Below are 19,434 nucleotides of genomic sequence, written 5' to 3' on the forward strand. Positions count from 1 at the left end.
CAGCCAGCAGAGAAGCTCTAAGAACACCGACTGTAGAAAGAAAATAAAGAGGAGGAATTTCATGAAGCCAGTGATGTAAAAACCAAAGACGACCAGAAGACCAGTCTCTTCATTCTCCTCTGATCTCTCATCAACAAGATATTTCATGTGACAGACCTTGTGTACACCAGCAGCCCATCTATTACCAACTACTAGGCCATGCTTAAACTCTCTGAGATCACATTTTATATATACACACATATATATACAGTGACAGAAAAAATAATTTGATCCCCTGCTGATTTTGTACGTTTGCCCACTGACAAAGAAATGATCAGTCTGTAATTTTAATGGTCGGTGTATTTGAACAGTGAGAGGCAGAATAACAAAAAAAATCCAGAAAAACACATTTCAGAAAAGTTCTACATTGATTTGCATTTTAATGAGTGTAATAAGTATTTTACCCCCTATCAGTCAGAAAGATTTCTGACTCCCAGGTGTCTTTTATACAGGTAACAAGCTGAGATTAAGAGCACTCCCCGAGAGTTTATTCCCAAATGGAAGAAACACAAAAGGACTGTCAATCTTCCTCGGTCTGGGGCTCCATGCAAGATCTCACCTCATGGAGTTTCAATGATCATGAGAACGGCGAGGAATCAGCCCAGAATTACACTGGAGGATTTTGTCAATGATCTCAAGGCAGCTGGGACCACAGTCACCAAGAAAACAATTGGTAACACACTACGCCATGAAAGACTGAAATCCAGTAGTGCCTGCAAGGTTCCCGTGCAAAAGCAAGCACATGTACAGGACCATCTGAAGTTTGCCAGTGAACATCTGAATGATTCAGAGGAGAACTGGGTGAAAGTATTGTGGTCAAATGAGACCAAAATCCAGCTCTTTGGTATCAACTCAACTCGCCGTGTTTGGAGGAGGAGGAATGCTGCCTATGACTCCAAGAAGACCATCCCCACTGTCAAACATGGAGGTGGAAACATTATGCTTTGGGGGTGTTTTTCTGCTAAGGGGACAGGACAACTGCACCGCATTAAAGGGACAATGGACGGAGCCATATACCATCAAATCTTGAGTGAGAACCTCCTTCCCTCAGCCAGGGCATTGAAAATGGGTCATGGATATTCCAGCCTGACAATGACCCAAAACACACAGCCAAGGCAACAAAGGAGTGGTTCAAGTAGAAGCACATTAAGGTCCTGGAGTGGCCTAGCCAGTCTCCAGACATTAATCCCATAGAAAATCTGTGGAGGGAGCTGAAGGTTCGAGTTGCCAAACGTCAGCCACAAAACCTTAATGACTTGAAGAGGATCTGCAAAGAGGAGTGGGCCCAAATTCCTTGAGATGTGTGCAAACCTGGTGGCCAACTACAAGAAATGTCTGACGTCTGTGATTGCCAACAAGGGTTTGCCACCAAGTACTAAGTCATGTTTTGCAAAGGGGTCAAATACTTATTTCACTCAATAAAATGCAAATCAATGTATAACTTTTTTGAAATGCGTTTTTCTGAATTTTTTTTGTTGTTATTCTGTCTCTCACTGTTCAGATAAACCTACCATTAAAATTACAGACTGATCATTTCTTTGTCAGTGGGCAAATGTACAAAATCAGTAGGGGATCAAATAACTTTTTCCCTCACTGTATATACACTACTCACAGAAAGTTAATAACGCGTTAGATAATAACGCGCTAACTTGCCCAGCCCTAATTTATTTATTTATTTATTTATTTATTTATTTATTTATTTATTTATTTTTACCAACTCCGACAGTAGTGCAGCTGAAATTAAAAGGTTTATATTAAAACACTGTTGTTACTGTTACTGTTTCTATAGTAACAGATCTATGGAAAAGTCTTATACTTTTAAGAAAGCATAAACCTTTGCTCTTGTTGTGGATCATTTTTGTTCCTGCTTTTTACTGAAGTCGTTTCCTAAAACAAGTATTGAAACAACTCTGGCACATTGCAAACATGTCACAATCCTGAGACACTGTAATCCCTACCACTGAAATAGAAATCAGTCATTTATATACAGAAAATTGTGAACAATTCAAAATACAGTACAAATACCATAAAATTCCTAAACATTTTTGGATAAATTGCATCTGTAATACTTCTTTCAAACTGCAGCAATCAAAAATACCAAATGCATTAGAAATAAGTCTATAAACCACGACAACTACAGTGGAAACACCATGAAACTCTATCATAATTTAAACCTGTTTATTATTATTATTATTATTATTTTCTATATTTCCGGATCTCAGTTGTAGAATTAAAAATTCATGTTTTCTAGACAAAGGTTGCAAAAGGTATTTTCATTCCTATTGAGAAAGATATTAAATAAACATTTTCCAAAAGATTGATCATTATTGTATTGGAATTATGTTAGATTTTAGATCAAAGTAAACCTGCTCTGTAAATGTCTTCATCTGGAGAATGTCTTCACAGTAAAATAAATATTTTAATTCTAATGACATCCAAAGGAGAGTAAGAAATACTTTGAAGAATATCAGCAATCACTTAGCAAGGATTTACAGTGATAGATGTTATTTAAAAAGTGTGGAAATTACATAATAATTTTAATTACAAGTCGAACATACTGAAATAAATGTTGAATTTACCGAGCATTAAAGAGAGATGAAGATTCCCCATCTTGGTCCTTACGATGTAAATCAGTTTGATGCTAATTACAGTGTCCACTGCTGCTGTCTGCTCACGAGAAACCTTATGTTAGTCATGCAATCGCAGGGGTGGAGTTTCTTTTTGGTCACTTCCTGTTGAATACTAAATTTATTTTTGCTGCATATAAAAATTTTAAAGTTTCTTCAACAGCCCAAACGTTGAAGAACAGCCTTAGGCGAAACCCCCAGAGTAACTGAAGTGTGAAAAATATTCATTTCCTCTTGTCACTTCCTCTCATCGGGTGTCTTAACAGACGAGTGACAAACAAAAGAAACATATAAGCGGTATGTGTAAAGTATCAGGCCATGACAAGATAATTAATCTTCTGCAAGAGTTCTGGAGGGATGAACATCATTCTTCCTAAAGATATTTGTTTTTATTTTTAATGAACATGCTACTTTATAGTCTCCTATAAGTGTTAAATCAGGTTAAGATATCTTGAGGATAAAGACATTTTGATAACCTGTAGATAACAATATTTCTAATATTTCTGATTTTTTTTCTTTAAACAACATCAGAGTACAATAGATGATTTTTGATTTTATCAAGTATGCAGATACAGATAATTAATACAGGTATAATACAGTTTTATTATGTTTTATGTATTTGCATAAATTAATGTTTCTTTTTTGTTGTTGTTTTTTAAAAAAAAAAAAAAAATACCAAAAATACTGAAAAAACTTAACTTAATACAAACTTAAAATCACTGGGTTTTTTTGTTTGTTTTTTTTTTACTTTAAACAAATATAGTATGTAAACTCACCTATTTAATACATACATTAAAATATCATTTTTAGTAAGGGTTTGTTCAGATTGTTCTTAATTTTGGTCACTACTGCACTCTTGTCATGGTGACTCTCTTGAAGTTATGATGGCTGTGTTGTGCATTTTTGTATCAGCAAGTTTGCACTCTTGACCAGTTCCTGTTTTTGTAAGGCAGAACCCCAAAAATACTAAGAGTGAAACTACAACGACACTAACGTCACTTCTGGTCCACAGAAAGAACTTCACAAGTCTACATTGTTTAAAGCAACACTTCAGAATTTCAGCATGTGAGTGTAACATTGAAAAATAAACAACTAATAAACTGACCTTTAACCTTCATGCCATATCTTGACTGTTTTCCTCATGTACTTCCTGTTTAAGTGTATTTTCATATTCTAACAATCATGAAGAGGTTGATAATGAGGTAAAACCTCAAATATGACTTCTTGAGACAAATGACTATTCTTGGAAATTGTAAAACTTCGACAAATTCTTAAAAAATTATATTTATATTTCATGAGCTGATTTGAAGTAACAGCTACTGTTTTTTTCTAGCTAGTTAAAGCCTAAGCATTATCTCTGTAACATCTCCGCACTTAGCATTTTATTTATTATCAGCCAGCACTGGAATCAACTTCATCATCATTCTGTAGTGTTTTAGGTCATGTGACTATTCCAGCAAACCTTCAGTAATTTTCCACAGGAATTGATTATACTTATTTTCATTTATTTATTTATTTATTTATTTATTTGTTTGTTTGTTTGTTTGTTTGTGCTTGTTTGTTTCTTTGTGTATATTACTATTCATGGGATTACGCATGTTTAATATAAGTGTATGAGAGAGAGAGAGAGAGAGAGAGAGAGAGCGAGAGGGAGGGAGGGAGGGAGGGAGAGATTCAGGGCAAGTGTGACAATGGGCTGCTGTGTGTGGAGCTGGGCGAAAGACTTCCTCAACATCATCCCTCTACTCTGGAAATATTATCAGTTACTGGACTGAAGTCACTGATCTTGTTGGTATTCGTGTAAATTTTGGGCCATAAAAAAGAGAGAAAAAAAATTACACAGCTGCCCGTGTACACCAACTGACTGAAAAAAACACCACAGCACAGAGGTGTCAGAAAACGCCTTTAAAAATATCACTCTTTATTTCAACACTAGACGGCGCCATCACTGCATTTATTTTTGCTTGTTTGTTTCTTTGTGTATATTGCTGTTCATGGGATTATAATATCATGAGTAATTGCATTTTTCTTAAGTTTTATGTTTGAGTGATGTCATTTCCATCTGTGGAATTGCCTAATTGTTTCCCCGCCCTGGACATGAGTGAGGCAGGTATGCTGCAAATCAGTGCACTTCACACCTAGGCCTTCACTGGTGTCCTTCCTGAATTAATCCATCTCTATAGCATCATTATGACTGCATTTGATACTAATCAACTGTTAAATAACAACGTAAAAAGAAATTAGGCTACAGTATTTCACACCTAACAAGGAACAATGTTATTACTGTTACTTTTCTCAAAAAAGACATTGTTGATGCCGTATGCAGCAAACTGCAATCTCCGGAGGACGCAGCATCCGAAATGAGAAGCAGTGAATATAGAAACACTGTATAACAGTGCGCTGTGCCACAGGCTCTTGTAGCAAACATGAATAACATTACATTACATATAGCAAAAAAACACATTAACACAATTCAGTCTCACAAGTTTCCTTTCACTGCAGCAAAAACACAGTCCACCCCGGGGATCTGGAATGAAGGCAAACTGTTTGTTTTGTGCAAAAGAAAACCCAAAAGCATAAATGATTCTTGAAAAAGAATCTTATACTTTCTACTGTGTGATTTATTCATGTGCGTAACCTTGCTACATTTTCTAGTTTTCTCATTGCTTGTCTCGTGATTCAGTTTTGGTTGCTCGTCTGTTGAATCCCTGGTTACCCATCTTTTGCCCATTATACTGTGTTTTGTTTCTTGCCTGTTGCTTTGGATTCGTTTGTTGAATGGATTACTAAACTGCATATGGATCCTAATTCCACTGTGCCTGAAGGATTATCACAAGTCTTTAATAAAGATTATTTTCATCACCATCCAGTTCACGATACAAGAGTAACAATATTTGTGCTTTGAATGCGTAATGTCGGAGCAGAACATAAAAGAACTGAAGAAAACGATGCCTTGGTGCTGGACGCTGTCTTACTTTGACATGTTATAAGACCTGTGAAATGATGTGGCTCAGTGGCAGTTAAAGTTTTGGGCAGTGTCCTTACATTATCACCTTCACGTTTACTAAACACAAAAAGGAAGTTTAGAGAAAGCAGAACACTGGGAGTGTGCACTGTGTACACAATCTCGCGTCGTTCTCCATGTTGCTGATTAGAATCCTCCATCTGGTGTTAGATCAGAATCAAACATGCAAGCTGGTTCAGGGCACGCATGTTTAATATAAGTGTGTGAGAGTGAGAGAGAGAGAGGGGGAGAGAGAGAGAGAGAGAGAGAGAGAGAGAGAGAGACGGGGGGGGAGAGAGAGAGAGAGAGAGAGAGAGAGAGAGAGAGATTCAGGGCAAGTGTGACAATGGGCTGCTGTGTGTGGAGCTGGGCGAAAGACTTGGTCTGCAGCTGTTCTCCAAACCGTCTGAGTTCTCCTGCATGAAGAACTGGAGGTATGAAGCTGGGCATCTTCATCTTCAACATGATCACTCGCGTCACTCCAGGGGAACATTAGACAGACAGAGAGATGTTATGGTTGTAAATGATCAGATGCTTATCACCACTGGTAAGTGGTATTTTGAGCTTTTATCTCCGTATAAAGACACTCCAGAAAGCACTCACCCAATTCCACCATCTCCTGAACAAAACCCCAACCAAATAAAACTCGGAACAAAAAAAAAATCAGCTTTTATTATCAAGTTCCTAACCCAGGTTTAGCCTGCATGTGCACAATGGTGGTCATGTGACCTACAAATAATTTGCATGGCCACGCCTCCTCCAACAAGCATATAACTGTATCCACATGACTGTTACACATCATGCTGAAATTAAATAGATAATAATAAATAAATATAAAATACATTTTTTATTCTGGTTGGCTAGATGTTAAATCATTTTTATTGCAGCAGATCTGGGACAGTCAAAAATCCAGAATTTATAAAAAAAAAAAAAAAAAAAATAGAAAAAAAAAATAGAAATTTTTAGAAACCTATAATTTTTTTTTTTTAAATAATATACAGTTTACATTAAAATGGGGAATGAAAACAGCAAACGTTAACAACAGAAGAAATGGTTTTACTACTTTAGTTGAAATTTTTCAAGTCTTAATTCCTCAACATCAACCCTCTACTCTGGAAATATTATCAGTTACTGGACTGAAGTCACTGATCTTGTTGGTATTCGTGTAAATTTTGGGCCATAAAAAAGAGAGAAAAAAAATTACACAGCTGCCTCTGACTGAAAAAAACACCACAGCACAGAGGTGGCAGAAAACGCCTTTAAAAATATCACTCTTTATTTCAACACTAGATGGCGCCATCACTGCATTTATTGTTTGCTGGCTGCACAGTCTGTCCTCTAAAACTGCTCACTGCAGCACGAGTCTTTAAAGTCAGTGTAGAAAAGAGGTAACGATGATGAAAGAACTATTTTAAAGCTGAAACAAGAAGCAAAGACAGAGAGAGGAATGTGTATGAAATGATGAATGGGAAAGCTCTGGAACAGTGTAAATGCAAATGCTGGGAAAGATGGATGTGCTGCAGAAGCTTCTGGAGTGAATGCTGTCTCCTTTGGCCTGCTACTGAAGACAGGAACTACGCCTGGTAAGGAGTCTCAGCCTACACGCTCTGTGATGTATGCTTCTCGGTTACAGATTGTGTTTTGTGTTTTGCAAAACATAACAGATTTAAAATATATATATATATATATATATATTTCTACAGAGAATATTACATAAAAACTATTGTAACCTGTTCTGAGGTGTTTTAGAAAATTGATGACTGATACTAAGATACCAATGTAGGGAGCCAGAAAAATCGTCATCAAGCTTTTCAAACAATAAACATCAGAACACAAAAACAGAGCTAATTTGTTTTGATATGCCTTTTGCAGTGCAGCGGTAGTGGAAGCAAAAGTCCATGATAACACGCTAACTTCATAAGTACAGAAGTAGTACAACACTGCCAAAAACTTGGACTGATTATGATTCCCTTTGCATTACTCCTAAGAATTTCTCAAAAATGACCATTTTCAACTCAACACCTCCTCCTCTGTAAATTATATTTCTGACTGTTATATTATTCAATTATTAATGACTTAACAACACTGAAAAGTGAAAAAAGAACATTTAAAAGTGACGTTCAGTAGACAGCATGTCAGAGCCAAAACACCCCTGTTTGTCAAGGTTTTCAAGTCAACCCGTAAATTCGAATGTAATTCGTTTTGTTTGCTAGCTTTAAATACAACACTGAACACCTGTACCTGTGTCTCTATCTGTATCATTACAATGTGGCAACATGCTACTGGAATATACTCAAGTATGGGGTGAAAACAGTAACTCTTCATAAACCCAGCTCTCATTGTCCAGTAGCGTGTACAGAGCACAGGCAGTAGCTACATTACAGGTCTGAACTGAAAAAGCTGAGTACTTCAATTTTTCAATATTCTATTTTTGAGTTTGACAAGAATAACCTGAAGTCTGACCTGAATAATAAACCAGTTTCCTCTCGGAGACTAGAAACTAAAATAAATTCAACTTTCAATTAACCTTAAATTAAACTACTAATTCATTCTAAAAAACGTTTAAGATTTTTCTCTGAGTGCAACAATTTCACCTAACTTCTGATTGCATCTTACTGAAGTCAGCAATTCTTCAACCAAGGCGTGAAACAGTTCACCTGAAAAGTTTGTAACATATAGAAAATCGTGAACTATTAAAAATAGACATATCTACTGTACACAGACATGTGCATTGTATGTAGATAAGGAAAGACACTACAGGTTAGAAATTACAACTTTGTTCATGTCAAATCAAATGCATCTCTAATACTTCTCCTGAACTGGAGTCATAAAAACATTACGTTTCAGATTCTGACATAATTAAAATAAACATAATAATCATGTAATATCTTAATATCTCACGCCAGCTAACCCACAGCAGTCATGAAACGCCATGCATGACAAAATTAAGATAATGACAGATTCATTCACCTACCCGATAAAATCCTTTGTTGTTGTCTTCATTGATTTCATATTAAAGAAAATCACCATTATGATCATCACAAAACACGCTCATGTTTTCTCAAACATGATGAAGAATTCTTGTAAGACGAAATTTTATGTTACTGAGGCAGGCAGAGCAGATTATCTGAATATAAAAGCCAGGCCATGGGTGTACAGGTGGTGGGATTTCTTCCATCGTAGGCTACGGTATTTAAGGCTGTGACACTGCAAAGCTGTGACACTCTATTACACAGTATCTCAAATCTTTTTGTTCTAATCTTGTTACTGAGGATTTACATACCCGTATATTAAAAAATTGATATATGCCTCAGAATAATAGATAATTATAGGTTTTAATGTTAAGTCATTAAAAATTGCTCACAGTAGTTTTATCTCTACTTGTACATGTACCCCTTTTCTACCCTCTGGAAGGCGATTCAGGAGCCTCCGGACCAAAACCAGCAGACTAAGGAACAGTTTTTCCCTCACCTAAACACACTCCTCATCCCCCTTTATGGTTGACTGTATTCACTTCATCTAGCCATGTCACTTCTATGTAGGCAATGTACACTATATTGCCAAAAGTATTCGCTCACCTGCCTTGACTCGCATATAAACTTAAGTGACATCCCATTCCTAAGCCATAGGGGTCAATATGACGTCGGTCCACCCTTTGCAGCTATAACAGCTTCAACTCTTCTGGGAAGGCTGTCCACAAGGTTTAGGAGTGTGTTTATGGGAATTTTTGACCATTCTTCCAGAAGCGCATTTGTGAGGTCACACACTGATGTTGGACGAGAAGGCCTGGCTCTCAGTCTCCGCTCTAATTCATCCCAAAGGTGTTCTATCGGGTTGAGGTCAGGACTCTGTGCAGGCCAGTCAAGTTCATCCACACCAGACTCTGTCATCCATGTCTTTATGGACCTTGCTTTGGTCACTGGTGCACAGTCATGTTGGAAGAGGAAGGGGCCAGCTCCAAACTGTTCCCACAAAGTTGGGAGCATGGAATTGTCCAAAATGTCTTGGTATGCTGAAGCATTCAGAGTTCCTTTCACTGGAACTAAGGGGCCAAGCCCAGCTCCTGAAAAACAACCCTACACCATAATCCCCCCTCCACCAAACTTTACACTTGGCACAATGCAGTCAGACAAGTACCGTTCTCCTGGCAACCGCCAAACCCAGACTCGTCCATCAGATCGCCAGATGGAGAAGCGCGATTCGTCACTCCAGAGAACGCGTCTCCACTGCTCTAGAGTCCAGTGGCGGCGTGCTTTACACCACTGCATCCGACGCTTTGCATTGCACTTGGTGATGTATGGCTTGGATGCAGCTGCTCGGCCATGGAAACCCATTCCATGAAGCTCTCTGCGCACTGTTCTTGAGCTAATCTGAAGGCCACATGAAGTTTGGAGGTCTGTAGCGATTGACTCTGCCGAAAGTTGGCGACCTCTTCGCACTATGCGCCTCAGCATCCGCTGACCCCGCTCCGTCAGTTTACGTGGCCTACCACTTCGTGGCTGAGTTGCTGTCGTTCCCAAACACTTCCACGTTCTTATAATACAGCTGACAGTTGACTGTGGAATATTTAGGAGCGAGGAAATTTCACGACTGGATTTGTTGCACAGGTGGCATCCTATCACAGTTCCACGCTGGAATTCACTGAGCTCCTGAGAGCGACCCATTCTTTCACAAATGTTTGTAAAAACAGTCTGCATGCCTAGGTGCTTGATTTTATACACCTGTGGCCATGGAAGTGATTGGAACACCTGATTCTGATTATTTGGATGGGTGAGCGAATACTTTTGGCAATATAGTGTATCTAGCACACATTCACATACTATATATAATTGTTCATTGCCTCAGTCTATACATCATTTGTATTGTATGCACATGTCACTTAATCACCTGTATATATGCTCATAGCACATATGTATACTGTCCATATTACTCTGTATATTATGTCCACAGCACACACACCTATATATCATGTTGATACCTGAAATAATCCCCATAATATTGCTCCTATCTGAACATCTGCCCTTATCTGTACATATTGTTACCTATACATAATCCATAGTATTCTGTAAATCATGTCCATAGCACATATATCTGTATATCATGTTGATAATACAGTATATACCAACTGTAATTATCTACATAGTGCTGCTCCTATTTATACACAGTCCTTATCTGTACATATTAGATTATCTGCATTACTGTGTATAAAGCATTTGCTGCTCGTCGCACTTCTGGTTAGATGCTAAACGGCATTTTGTTGCCTTGTACATGTGTAATGACAATAAAGTTTAATCTGATCTAATCAGGATATTGAGCTTTTTGTTATGAAAACATAACCTGTGCCAAACTTTTGATGGGTAACTGGCTGAATTTCACTCCAATACCAGTACCCCTAGTGGAAAACAATATGGATAACGATGCCTTCATTAAAATTTTGCTTCAATAAACGTTAAACTTTTCTCCTAGTCCCATGTGTTCTGTACACTTACAAAAAAACAAAAACTAATAATCAAATTAAAACATCAGAAAGACTTTTAAAGGTGAACACAAATTGAATTTATTAATAAAAATAGGTAAACAAAATAAAATGATACCACCTATTTATAAAATCACATTAACTAAAAATGGGTGAAATGCTCTGATAAAAGTTCACTAACGTCTTACCACAAAACAATATGCTTTAAATTACTCTGAATTATACTAGAAAGAACCCATAGACCAAATTAACCAATATTAATAGTTGCCCAGAAAAAGAATCGATCACACTCGAAACAATGAGTCAAGTAAACAAACTAAATACAGTTTTATAAAAATTACAGTAGAAATAAATGAAAAAAGCAAGCAGTTTATCTCACTAGACATGCAGACACGGTGATCTGAGAGATAATCAGTAATAAGAGCAGGAAAAAAGGAGACTATCACGCTAACAGTAACATATTAGTGTAGTGATTAGCATCCATGAAGTAGCTTGCTAAGAAAACGGAATGTCCGCTAATGCATCAGACGGCCTGTTCTACGATCTTAGGGAAACAGTCAGTGAAGCCTTAAAATCCAACAGCCCACTGTTTAAAGAGAATTCAAGAAAATAACTCAAACTCAGTTACACAACTCTCCTAGTTCCCGCCCCCACTAGCTTCATTAGCTATCATATCATTGGGATTCACCCAACCCATGCAGTCAATCATCCAAATATAAACTTATATTATATTAGTGATGGGAACTTCGGATCATTTTAGTGACTCAGATCTTATTGGGCAGAAGTTGTCTGAACATGTCAACATGAGAACATATTAACATACAAATTATGTGCATTTGTGTATATCACATTCCAAACATTCAATTCACATTCCTGTGCAACAGCAAATACACTCCGTACAGGAACATTCAGATAAATATACCGAGTGTGCTACATACAGAAGTTACAACTTCACCCTGTCAAAAGAGCTGCAGGACGTGCACAGTGATGGAGCCCCTGACCATTCCTCTAATACAGTAGATATAAAAAGTCTAAAAACACTTCTGTTACAGTTCCAGGTCATTGTGATTTTTTAAACATAAATAAATAAATAAACCAAGATAATTCATGCCACGACTTTTTCCTTCTTTTATGTGCCTTAGTATCTAACAAAATTGAAGTGAGAAACAATAAAAATAAGAGTAAATTTAGATGAACTTGTTTGCATAAGTGCACACACCCCTTAACTATTACTTTGTTGCAGCACCTTTTGCATGTACTACAGAGTCTACCAAACTAGTACATTTTTTATTTTTTTATCTTGATTTTGACCTAGGATTATGTGTCTTTTTTTGTTTGCTACCTTTTTAATAAACATCGATCATCTGCACTTGTGTCTGTCCCCACATAACTGAAAACATATGGGATTTTGTATAATCATATAGTTCTCCACACTACTCTAAACAGTTTGCATAAATTTCAGCATCCTCACAGTCATTGTCCATGGCACTTCTTTGTTCCTCAGCATCAGCATTAGTATAGTCATCATCCGCATCACTTCTTTGTTCACTGACAAGGACATTGACATTAATGTAGTCATTATCTGAGTCCTCCGAATCATCCTTCTGGTTGAAAATGGCTTCCATGTTTTCATAAGCATCTCTGTCATCTCTCTCAATCTCTGCTTGGGGAAAATCATATGTGTTTTTGGCACCTACAAATTGATTGTAACAAAATACACACAAGTTTACACACAGTCTATGCTGTGCTGTTATACAAAAAATAATCAATGATATTGATTACCTCCTAAATGTTTTTAGTATTTTTATGCCTCAGAAATATTTTTTATGAATTAAAAAAAATTAAATATACTTCTTAATCATTGAAATATACTTTTTAATTATTTCTGGAGACTCCATAAACTTTCAACATGTCAACAATGCCACATTTATGTGGATTCCTTCCCTCTAGAAGTCTCTGTTTAGGCTGTTGCTATAGAAAAATTCACATCATATATTGCTGTCAGCTGTCATAGAAAATGAATCAGATTTAAGAACGCAACAGCCCTGTGGCTGAAACATAATTATTTTGGTTCCGTCTTCAAACGGATATTTTTTTTAATATACCGAAATGTTTCAGTTTTGACAACTCACGCTGTGAATTACGCTCATTCTTCTTGTCCCTCTGACACTTCCGTCTTTTCTGTGTCTTCCCAAAGTAAATACTAACTAGAACTAAGATGAGAATCAGTCCTGCTGTCACTCCAATACCAATGTAGGGAGCCAGAGATGCTGAAAAAGAAATCATCATCATCAAGTTTTTCAAATACTAAACTGCAGAACACAAAAAAATAGACTTAGTTTATTTTAACATACCTTTCACAGTGAGTAAAAGGGGTTCGGTGGGAGTGGAGGTAAAGGTACGTGAAGACACGCTAACTTCATAAGTACAGCTGTAGTTTCCCTGATGATCAAAATCTGCTTCAGGAAAAAGGAAGACGGCTGAGTGGTTCACAGCTGACTGAGTTCTGGTGATGCTGGATCCACTGAACCCCAAGTGGAAGGAACCTCCTGGATACTGAGGTATAATGGCGCAAATGATGGAGAAGCCATAGCCCCTGATCATTTCTGGTCCTTCAGGCCCACCGTGGGACCATCCATCAGCAGCACTGAAGGAGATCTTGGGCTGCTGCAAGTTCACTATAAAACAACAGGCATGATTTGTCAGGAATTTCAGATATAAAAGCCAATTAATTATCTTACTGAAAATTGAAAAAAAAACTGAAAATACCACTTACCCACAGTGATGTTAATAGAGTTGCTCCTGGATGAGGTGGAGCGATTGTAGGAGTAGTCACAGGTGTACTGACCCTGATGTGATTCATCTACAGTCAGAGTAAATGTTGTTGTAGTCTCTGCAGTTTGTTTCTTTATTAATGTCCCAGTTTTATACAAACTGAAGTCTACAGAGGTGTGTGTTGGACTGGGTGTGGTACATGTGAACTGAAGAACTTCTCCAGGTGAGACCACAGAGTTTGGGGAGATCAGTTTTTGACTCTGCACCCCTTAAAGAAATGTTTCATAATATTGTTATTGTATTCACTTTGATTTTGCTACAGATAAACAACAACTTTCAATTCAGAGTCTTAGCTGAACAATCAGGCTAGGTATCTACAGTGAAAAAATGTAATTTGGCTTTCATGCAAGTTTTTTTTCCACAAAATGATACAGTCAGTGCAAAATATTTAAGCCTGAAAAGTGCAGGCCACACAAGACATAGTAAAGAATTGCAGTTTAATATAGTTCAATGTAAAAATTATTTTGTAGAAACATGTACATGCACAGTGAGACTTGTCTAGCTTAGACTAGCATTCACTCTCCATGTACATCAGTAAGTCTTAAGCAACCATGACCCTGTCACTGGCTCACAGATTCTGAGGTCATTCTTTGGACCACTTTTGGTAGGTACTAAGCACTGTATACAGGAAACTCCCCCCAAGACCTGCTATTTTGGAGATACCCTAATCCAGTTGTCTAGCCATCACACTTTGACCCTTGTCAAAATTACTCAGACCCTTTTGCTTGCCTGTTTTTCCTCCTTTTCCATCACATTGGAGAGCTGACTGTTCAATTGTATCCCACCACTTGACTGCTGTCAGTGTTGCAAGAAGTTTGGTAATAAGAGTTGTGATTCACTTTTCCATAATGCTTTCACAATACAGTACGTGTATATGGTCATGTCAATAAAGCTTGTTTAAATGAAATTAAATTAAAAAAATTATCAGTTTTCCATTAAGTAATACAAAATTTTAACAAATTGTTATATACAGTATAAAAACTTTGTGAAAATAATCCTATAAGAGCATGCAGTGTTCTTAATTATTATCTTTAATTGCTGGCAAGCAAAAGGAACAAGTGGGGTTTTTGTGTTTTTGGGTGGTTTTTTTTTATTTTATTTTAGTCCTTCTATCTGAATGGCAAATTGATGCATAAAATATAAATATAATATCATTGATTCCAAGGTCTTAATATAAGCGCTTCCTCTACCTAAGCTAGTAACACCAGCATCTTCACCATGTTTGCAGTCGTGCTTTCCAAATCCTCTATGGGAGCACTGTGTGATGATGCTTTCACTTCCAGAACACTCAACATCATCCAGCCATATTCGGCCACTCCCCTGACCAAATCTCGCCTGACTTTGATGAGCGGTGACCGCTTTACCACATCCAAGCTGTCTACACACCACCTATGCATCATTCAGGTCCCAGTCATCATCACACACTGTTCCCCACTGGCCAATGTACAGTGCCTCCACTCTACCAGAACAGGGGTGACTGCAAAATGCATATTCTTGTTAATAAATCAAAATGAATCTTATTACTCTATAGCAATTTTATAGCATTTGACCTGATATCAATCCATTTCTCTTATTAGATTTAACTGAATAATGACACCTTTTCAAAGGCAATTTTTTACTATTTTTAAGAAACCCACCCCCTCCTCTCTGTTCAGAGGCTGATAAAGACTTTGTAATTAATATATTATTAAAAAAAAAATAAAAAATTCTATGGACTATTAATGCCACTCCAAAGAGAGTGAAAGAAAGAAAAAAGAAAAAATACACAGATCTAAAAAGTTAATTTAAATTGCAAAAGAGATGAAAGAGCAGTAAATATAAAAACAAATTAAAAAAAATAACACCACCACAACGTCACCATTTTCCCTAAAGTCTTACTAATGGACATCCCCACAGTGTTGACTAGTTTATGAATGAGTGAAAATGACTAGTCTATGCAACACATAATATTCTAGTCAACATGACAGAATTGAACAAGTATGATACACTACACCACAATGGCTGATAATACTTACAGACCATCACAGACAACACATGATTCATAGATCTCCAATTAATTATATAAAACTTCACCTGACATAATTATCAATATATCAACTTGTTTACACCAATATTTTATGCCTTAAATATACTGACACTATAAAAATCAAATAGTTGTGTGCACTATATATTTTTAAATAAATAACAGCGACAGTACACGAGTAATAATACACAGATATACAGATTTTCCCATCCCCCTTATTTATTAAATAATAAATATTTTATTTATTTATCAGGAAATTGTTTGATAATTAATGTGACTTTGTTAGGAATATGCTAACATGCAGAACAAAACTGAGTGTCTCAGACTATGTGTCAGAATGGGCAAAGCTGAGCTTATGAAGACAGCCTTCAGCTTGGGGGAGTCGTTCGTGGTGTTGCATTGCCAGAAGAAGAGTACTTTGATAGAGTTGATGCAAGACTACTTCATAGGTTAAAAACGTGCTGATGTGACCTGGGCATGTGCTGATGCCCCTGATCTAGAAAGTAAATACAGTTTATTCAAATACACTTACCAGCCAGGAGAGAAGCTCTAAGAACACCGACTGTAGAGAGAAAATAAAGAGGAGGAATTTCATGAAGCCAGTGGGGTAAAAACCAAAGCTGCCTTTTGTTGTAGCCCATTCATCACAAGGTTTGATATGCTGGGGGTCCTGAGCTGTTTTACTGCTCACCGTGGTTGTGCTTGTTTGAGTTTTTATAGACTTCCATTTAAGTTAAGTTGTCTTTATTTGTCACATACATTACTGCACAGTGTTTCTTTGCATATCCCATTCTTGGAGGTTGGGGTCAGAGCACAGGTCAGCCAAGATACAGGGTGGGTTGGGAGCCTTGCTCAAGGGCCCAAGTGTGGCAGCGGGGCAGTGCTTAAACCCCCAATCTTAAGAGCCTTAACCACTTAAGCTACCACAACCCCTCAGACCAGTCTGCTCATTCTTCTCTGATCTCTCCCTCTGACTGATTGGCTGATTGGATAAATGCATGAATGTGCAGTTCTAAAGGTGTTTCTAATAAAGTAAATGGTGAGTGTATAAAAAGGAGTAACACATGCAGTAAGTGATATTTTTAGGTCATACAAGAGCACTGCTGAATTCTGGATTTTTAATTGTCGGAAGGTACTGATTAATTTTCTATTATCAACTTCGAAGGAAGTGCAGCTGCAATAAAAAGGTTAATATTAAAACACTTGTTTTACTATGTTACAATTTCTATAGTAACAGATCTATGGAAAAGCCTGATACTTATAAGAAACAATAAACCTTCGCCCCACTTTGTGGATCATTTCTATTTCCTGCTTTTAAGTCAGCAATTTCCAAAATAAGAAGTAAAATAACTCTGGCACATCACAAACATGTCACAATCCTGAGACACTGTAATCCCTACCACTGAAATAGAAATCAAAGCCATTCATATCCAGAAAGTTGTGAACATTTTAAAATGCAGTAAAAATACTACACAATATAAAGCATCCATTTTCACATTTTTTGATAAACTGCTGTAACATCTGTAATAGTTCTCTCACACTGAGAGAATATTAAATTAATTATGTATAAGTGTATAAAGCACACCAGCTAGAGTGGAAACACCATGAAACTCCATCATATTTTTAAAACTGTTATTCCTAAAAGCTCTTTCTTTTCTGTATTTCAGGCCCTCGGTTTTAGAACTGAGAATTTTCGGTTTTTAGATTTGTGCAAAAGGTCATTTTTATTCCTACTGATAAAGATAAAATAAAGATTAAATAAACATCAAATAAACAAAAGATTAAATAAACATGTTCCAAAAAAGGTGATTATTATTGTATTGGAATTCTGTTAGAATTTATGTGAAAATAAACCTGCTCTGTAAATGTCTTCATCCGGAGAATGTCTTCACAGTAAAATAAATATTTAAATTCTAACGTCATCCAAAGGAGAGTAAGAAATACTTTTTAAAGTATCAGCAATCACTTAGCAAGGATTTACAGTGATAGATGTTATTTAAAAAAATAACCCATAAGCACATATTCTACACATATAAATGTGGAGATTATATAATAACATGAATTACAAGCCAGACATATTGATATAAATGTTGAATTTACCGAGCATTAAAGTGAGACGAAGATTCCACATCCTGGTCCTTAAGATGTAAATCAGTTTGATGCTAATTACAGTGTCCACTGCTGCTGTCTGCTCACGAGGAACCTTGTGAGGCTATGATGGCCGATGTTTTTTCTTCTTCATGCAACCGAAGGGGTGGAGTTTCTTTTTGGTCACTTCTTGTAAAAGTGAGGCTGAAAACCATAAACTATTTTTGCTGCATATAAAAATTTTCAAGATTGTTCAACAACCCAAAAGTTGAAGAACAGCCCAAAACACACTTAGGCGAAACTTATTCAAACCCCCAGTGTACCGGAACAAACGTACAGCATAAGTGTAAAGTGTCAGGCCATGACAAGATAATTTATCTTCTGGAAGTGTTCTGGAGGGATGAACACCATTCTTCATAAAGATATTTGTTTTTATGATCAACACGTCACTCCATAATCTCCCAAGTGTTAAAATTAGGTTGAGATGTCTTGAGGATAAAGACAGTTTGATAACCTACCCTGTAGATACCCTGTAGATTTCTGAAGTTTTAAATATTTGCATAAATTCATGTAACTTTTGTTTACAATACCAAAAAATACTGAATACTTAATTGCACAAGATTTAAAAAGAAAAAATTCATTAAAATATACTTTTTAAATGAGGCTTAGTTCAATTATAGTGGTCACTGCTGCACTCTTTTCATGGTGACGAGGTCAGAGTGACATCTTGAAGTTATGATCGCTGCGTCGTTTTTGTATCAGCAAGTTTCCAGTGTTGACCAGTTCCTTTATTTGAAAGGCAGAAACCATAAAACTAAAAGCATAACCAGTACGACACTAACCACACTTCTAGTGCACGCAAAGAACTTCTCACATCTACAATTTTTAAAGCAACACTTCAGAAACTGTGCTTGTGAGTGTAACATTGAAAATAAATACATAATTATTGAACTGACCTTCAACCTTCATGCCCTGACATGACTCTATTCCTCCTTTATTTCCTGTGTGCTAAATATATAAGTGTGTTTCCATGTTCTAGCAATCATGAAGAGGTTGATAATGAGGTAAAGCATCAAACATACTGAATTGTACAATCCAAGGAGAAGATCTGATCAAATTATTTAGCGGGACTGAAGCTAACGTCTTAAGACAAACGACTATTTTTGGAAAATGTAAAACTTCAATAAATTCTTAGATAATTACTGTTACATTTCAGTGAACTGATTTTGTATTTGTAACAATTAATGTTTTTTTCTAGCAGGTTAAGGACTGAGCATTTTCTCGATAGCACTATTTATTATCAGCCAGCACTGGAATCAAGTTCATCCTCATTCTAATTCAA

General features: G+C 36.6%; 2 protein-coding genes across 5 annotated transcripts in view; both read right to left on the bottom strand.

Annotated features, from left to right (window-relative positions):
• The window catches only part of LOC131363833 (deleted in malignant brain tumors 1 protein-like), a 12,306-nt gene extending 9,425 nt beyond the window's left edge, over window positions 1–2,881 (bottom strand). The window contains exons 1-2 of one of the 2 annotated variants that reach the window (XM_058406762.1): window positions 2,619–2,881; window positions 1–30 (exon numbers count right to left, since the gene is read on the bottom strand). In XM_058406762.1, the coding sequence (XP_058262745.1) occupies window positions 1–30; window positions 2,619–2,649 (61 nt within the window). In that variant the 5' untranslated portion in view covers window positions 2,650–2,881. The remainder of the gene's footprint in view (window positions 31–2,618) is intronic. The other variant, XM_058406770.1, reaches the window with a different exon arrangement.
• An 8,335-nt stretch (window positions 2,882–11,216) lies between these two features.
• LOC131363876 (immunoglobulin superfamily member 1-like) lies at window positions 11,217–18,230 on the bottom strand. Of its 3 annotated transcripts, none has more exons than XM_058406844.1 (6): window positions 18,105–18,230; window positions 16,537–16,566; window positions 13,923–14,189; window positions 13,501–13,824; window positions 13,279–13,416; window positions 11,217–12,806 (listed from the first exon to the last, which is right to left on the bottom strand). In XM_058406844.1, exons 1-6 carry the CDS (start codon window positions 18,133–18,135, stop codon window positions 12,580–12,582), a joined length of 1,017 nt encoding a protein of 338 aa, XP_058262827.1. In that variant the 5' UTR covers window positions 18,136–18,230; the 3' UTR covers window positions 11,217–12,579. The 3 variants fall into 3 exon arrangements, with proteins under 3 accessions (XP_058262827.1, XP_058262835.1, XP_058262818.1); XM_058406852.1 differs by having other exon boundaries at window positions 11,218–12,839; window positions 13,923–14,009; window positions 18,105–18,214; XM_058406835.1 differs by having other exon boundaries at window positions 11,219–12,839.
• Window positions 18,231–19,434: the final 1,204 nt, after the last annotated feature.

The sequence above is a fragment of the Hemibagrus wyckioides genome, linkage group LG02, assembly GCF_019097595.1.
Source record: "Hemibagrus wyckioides isolate EC202008001 linkage group LG02, SWU_Hwy_1.0, whole genome shotgun sequence".
In the NCBI taxonomy this organism is placed as follows: domain Eukaryota; kingdom Metazoa; phylum Chordata; class Actinopteri; order Siluriformes; family Bagridae; genus Hemibagrus; species Hemibagrus wyckioides.

Bases quoted from the DNA above. Each gene is read 5' to 3' on its own strand.
- LOC131363876 (XM_058406835.1), bottom strand. From the start codon at position 18,135: ATGTGGAATCTTCGTCTCACTTTAATGCTCG. The intron at 16,567-18,104 runs GTAAATTCAACA...TTCTCTCTACAG, and splicing joins TCGTCTCACTTTAATGCTCG to TCGGTGTTCTTAGAGCTTCT. The intron at 13,825-13,922 runs GTAAGTGGTATT...GTTGTTTTATAG, and splicing joins CTCTATTAACATCACTGTGG to TGAACTTGCAGCAGCCCAAG.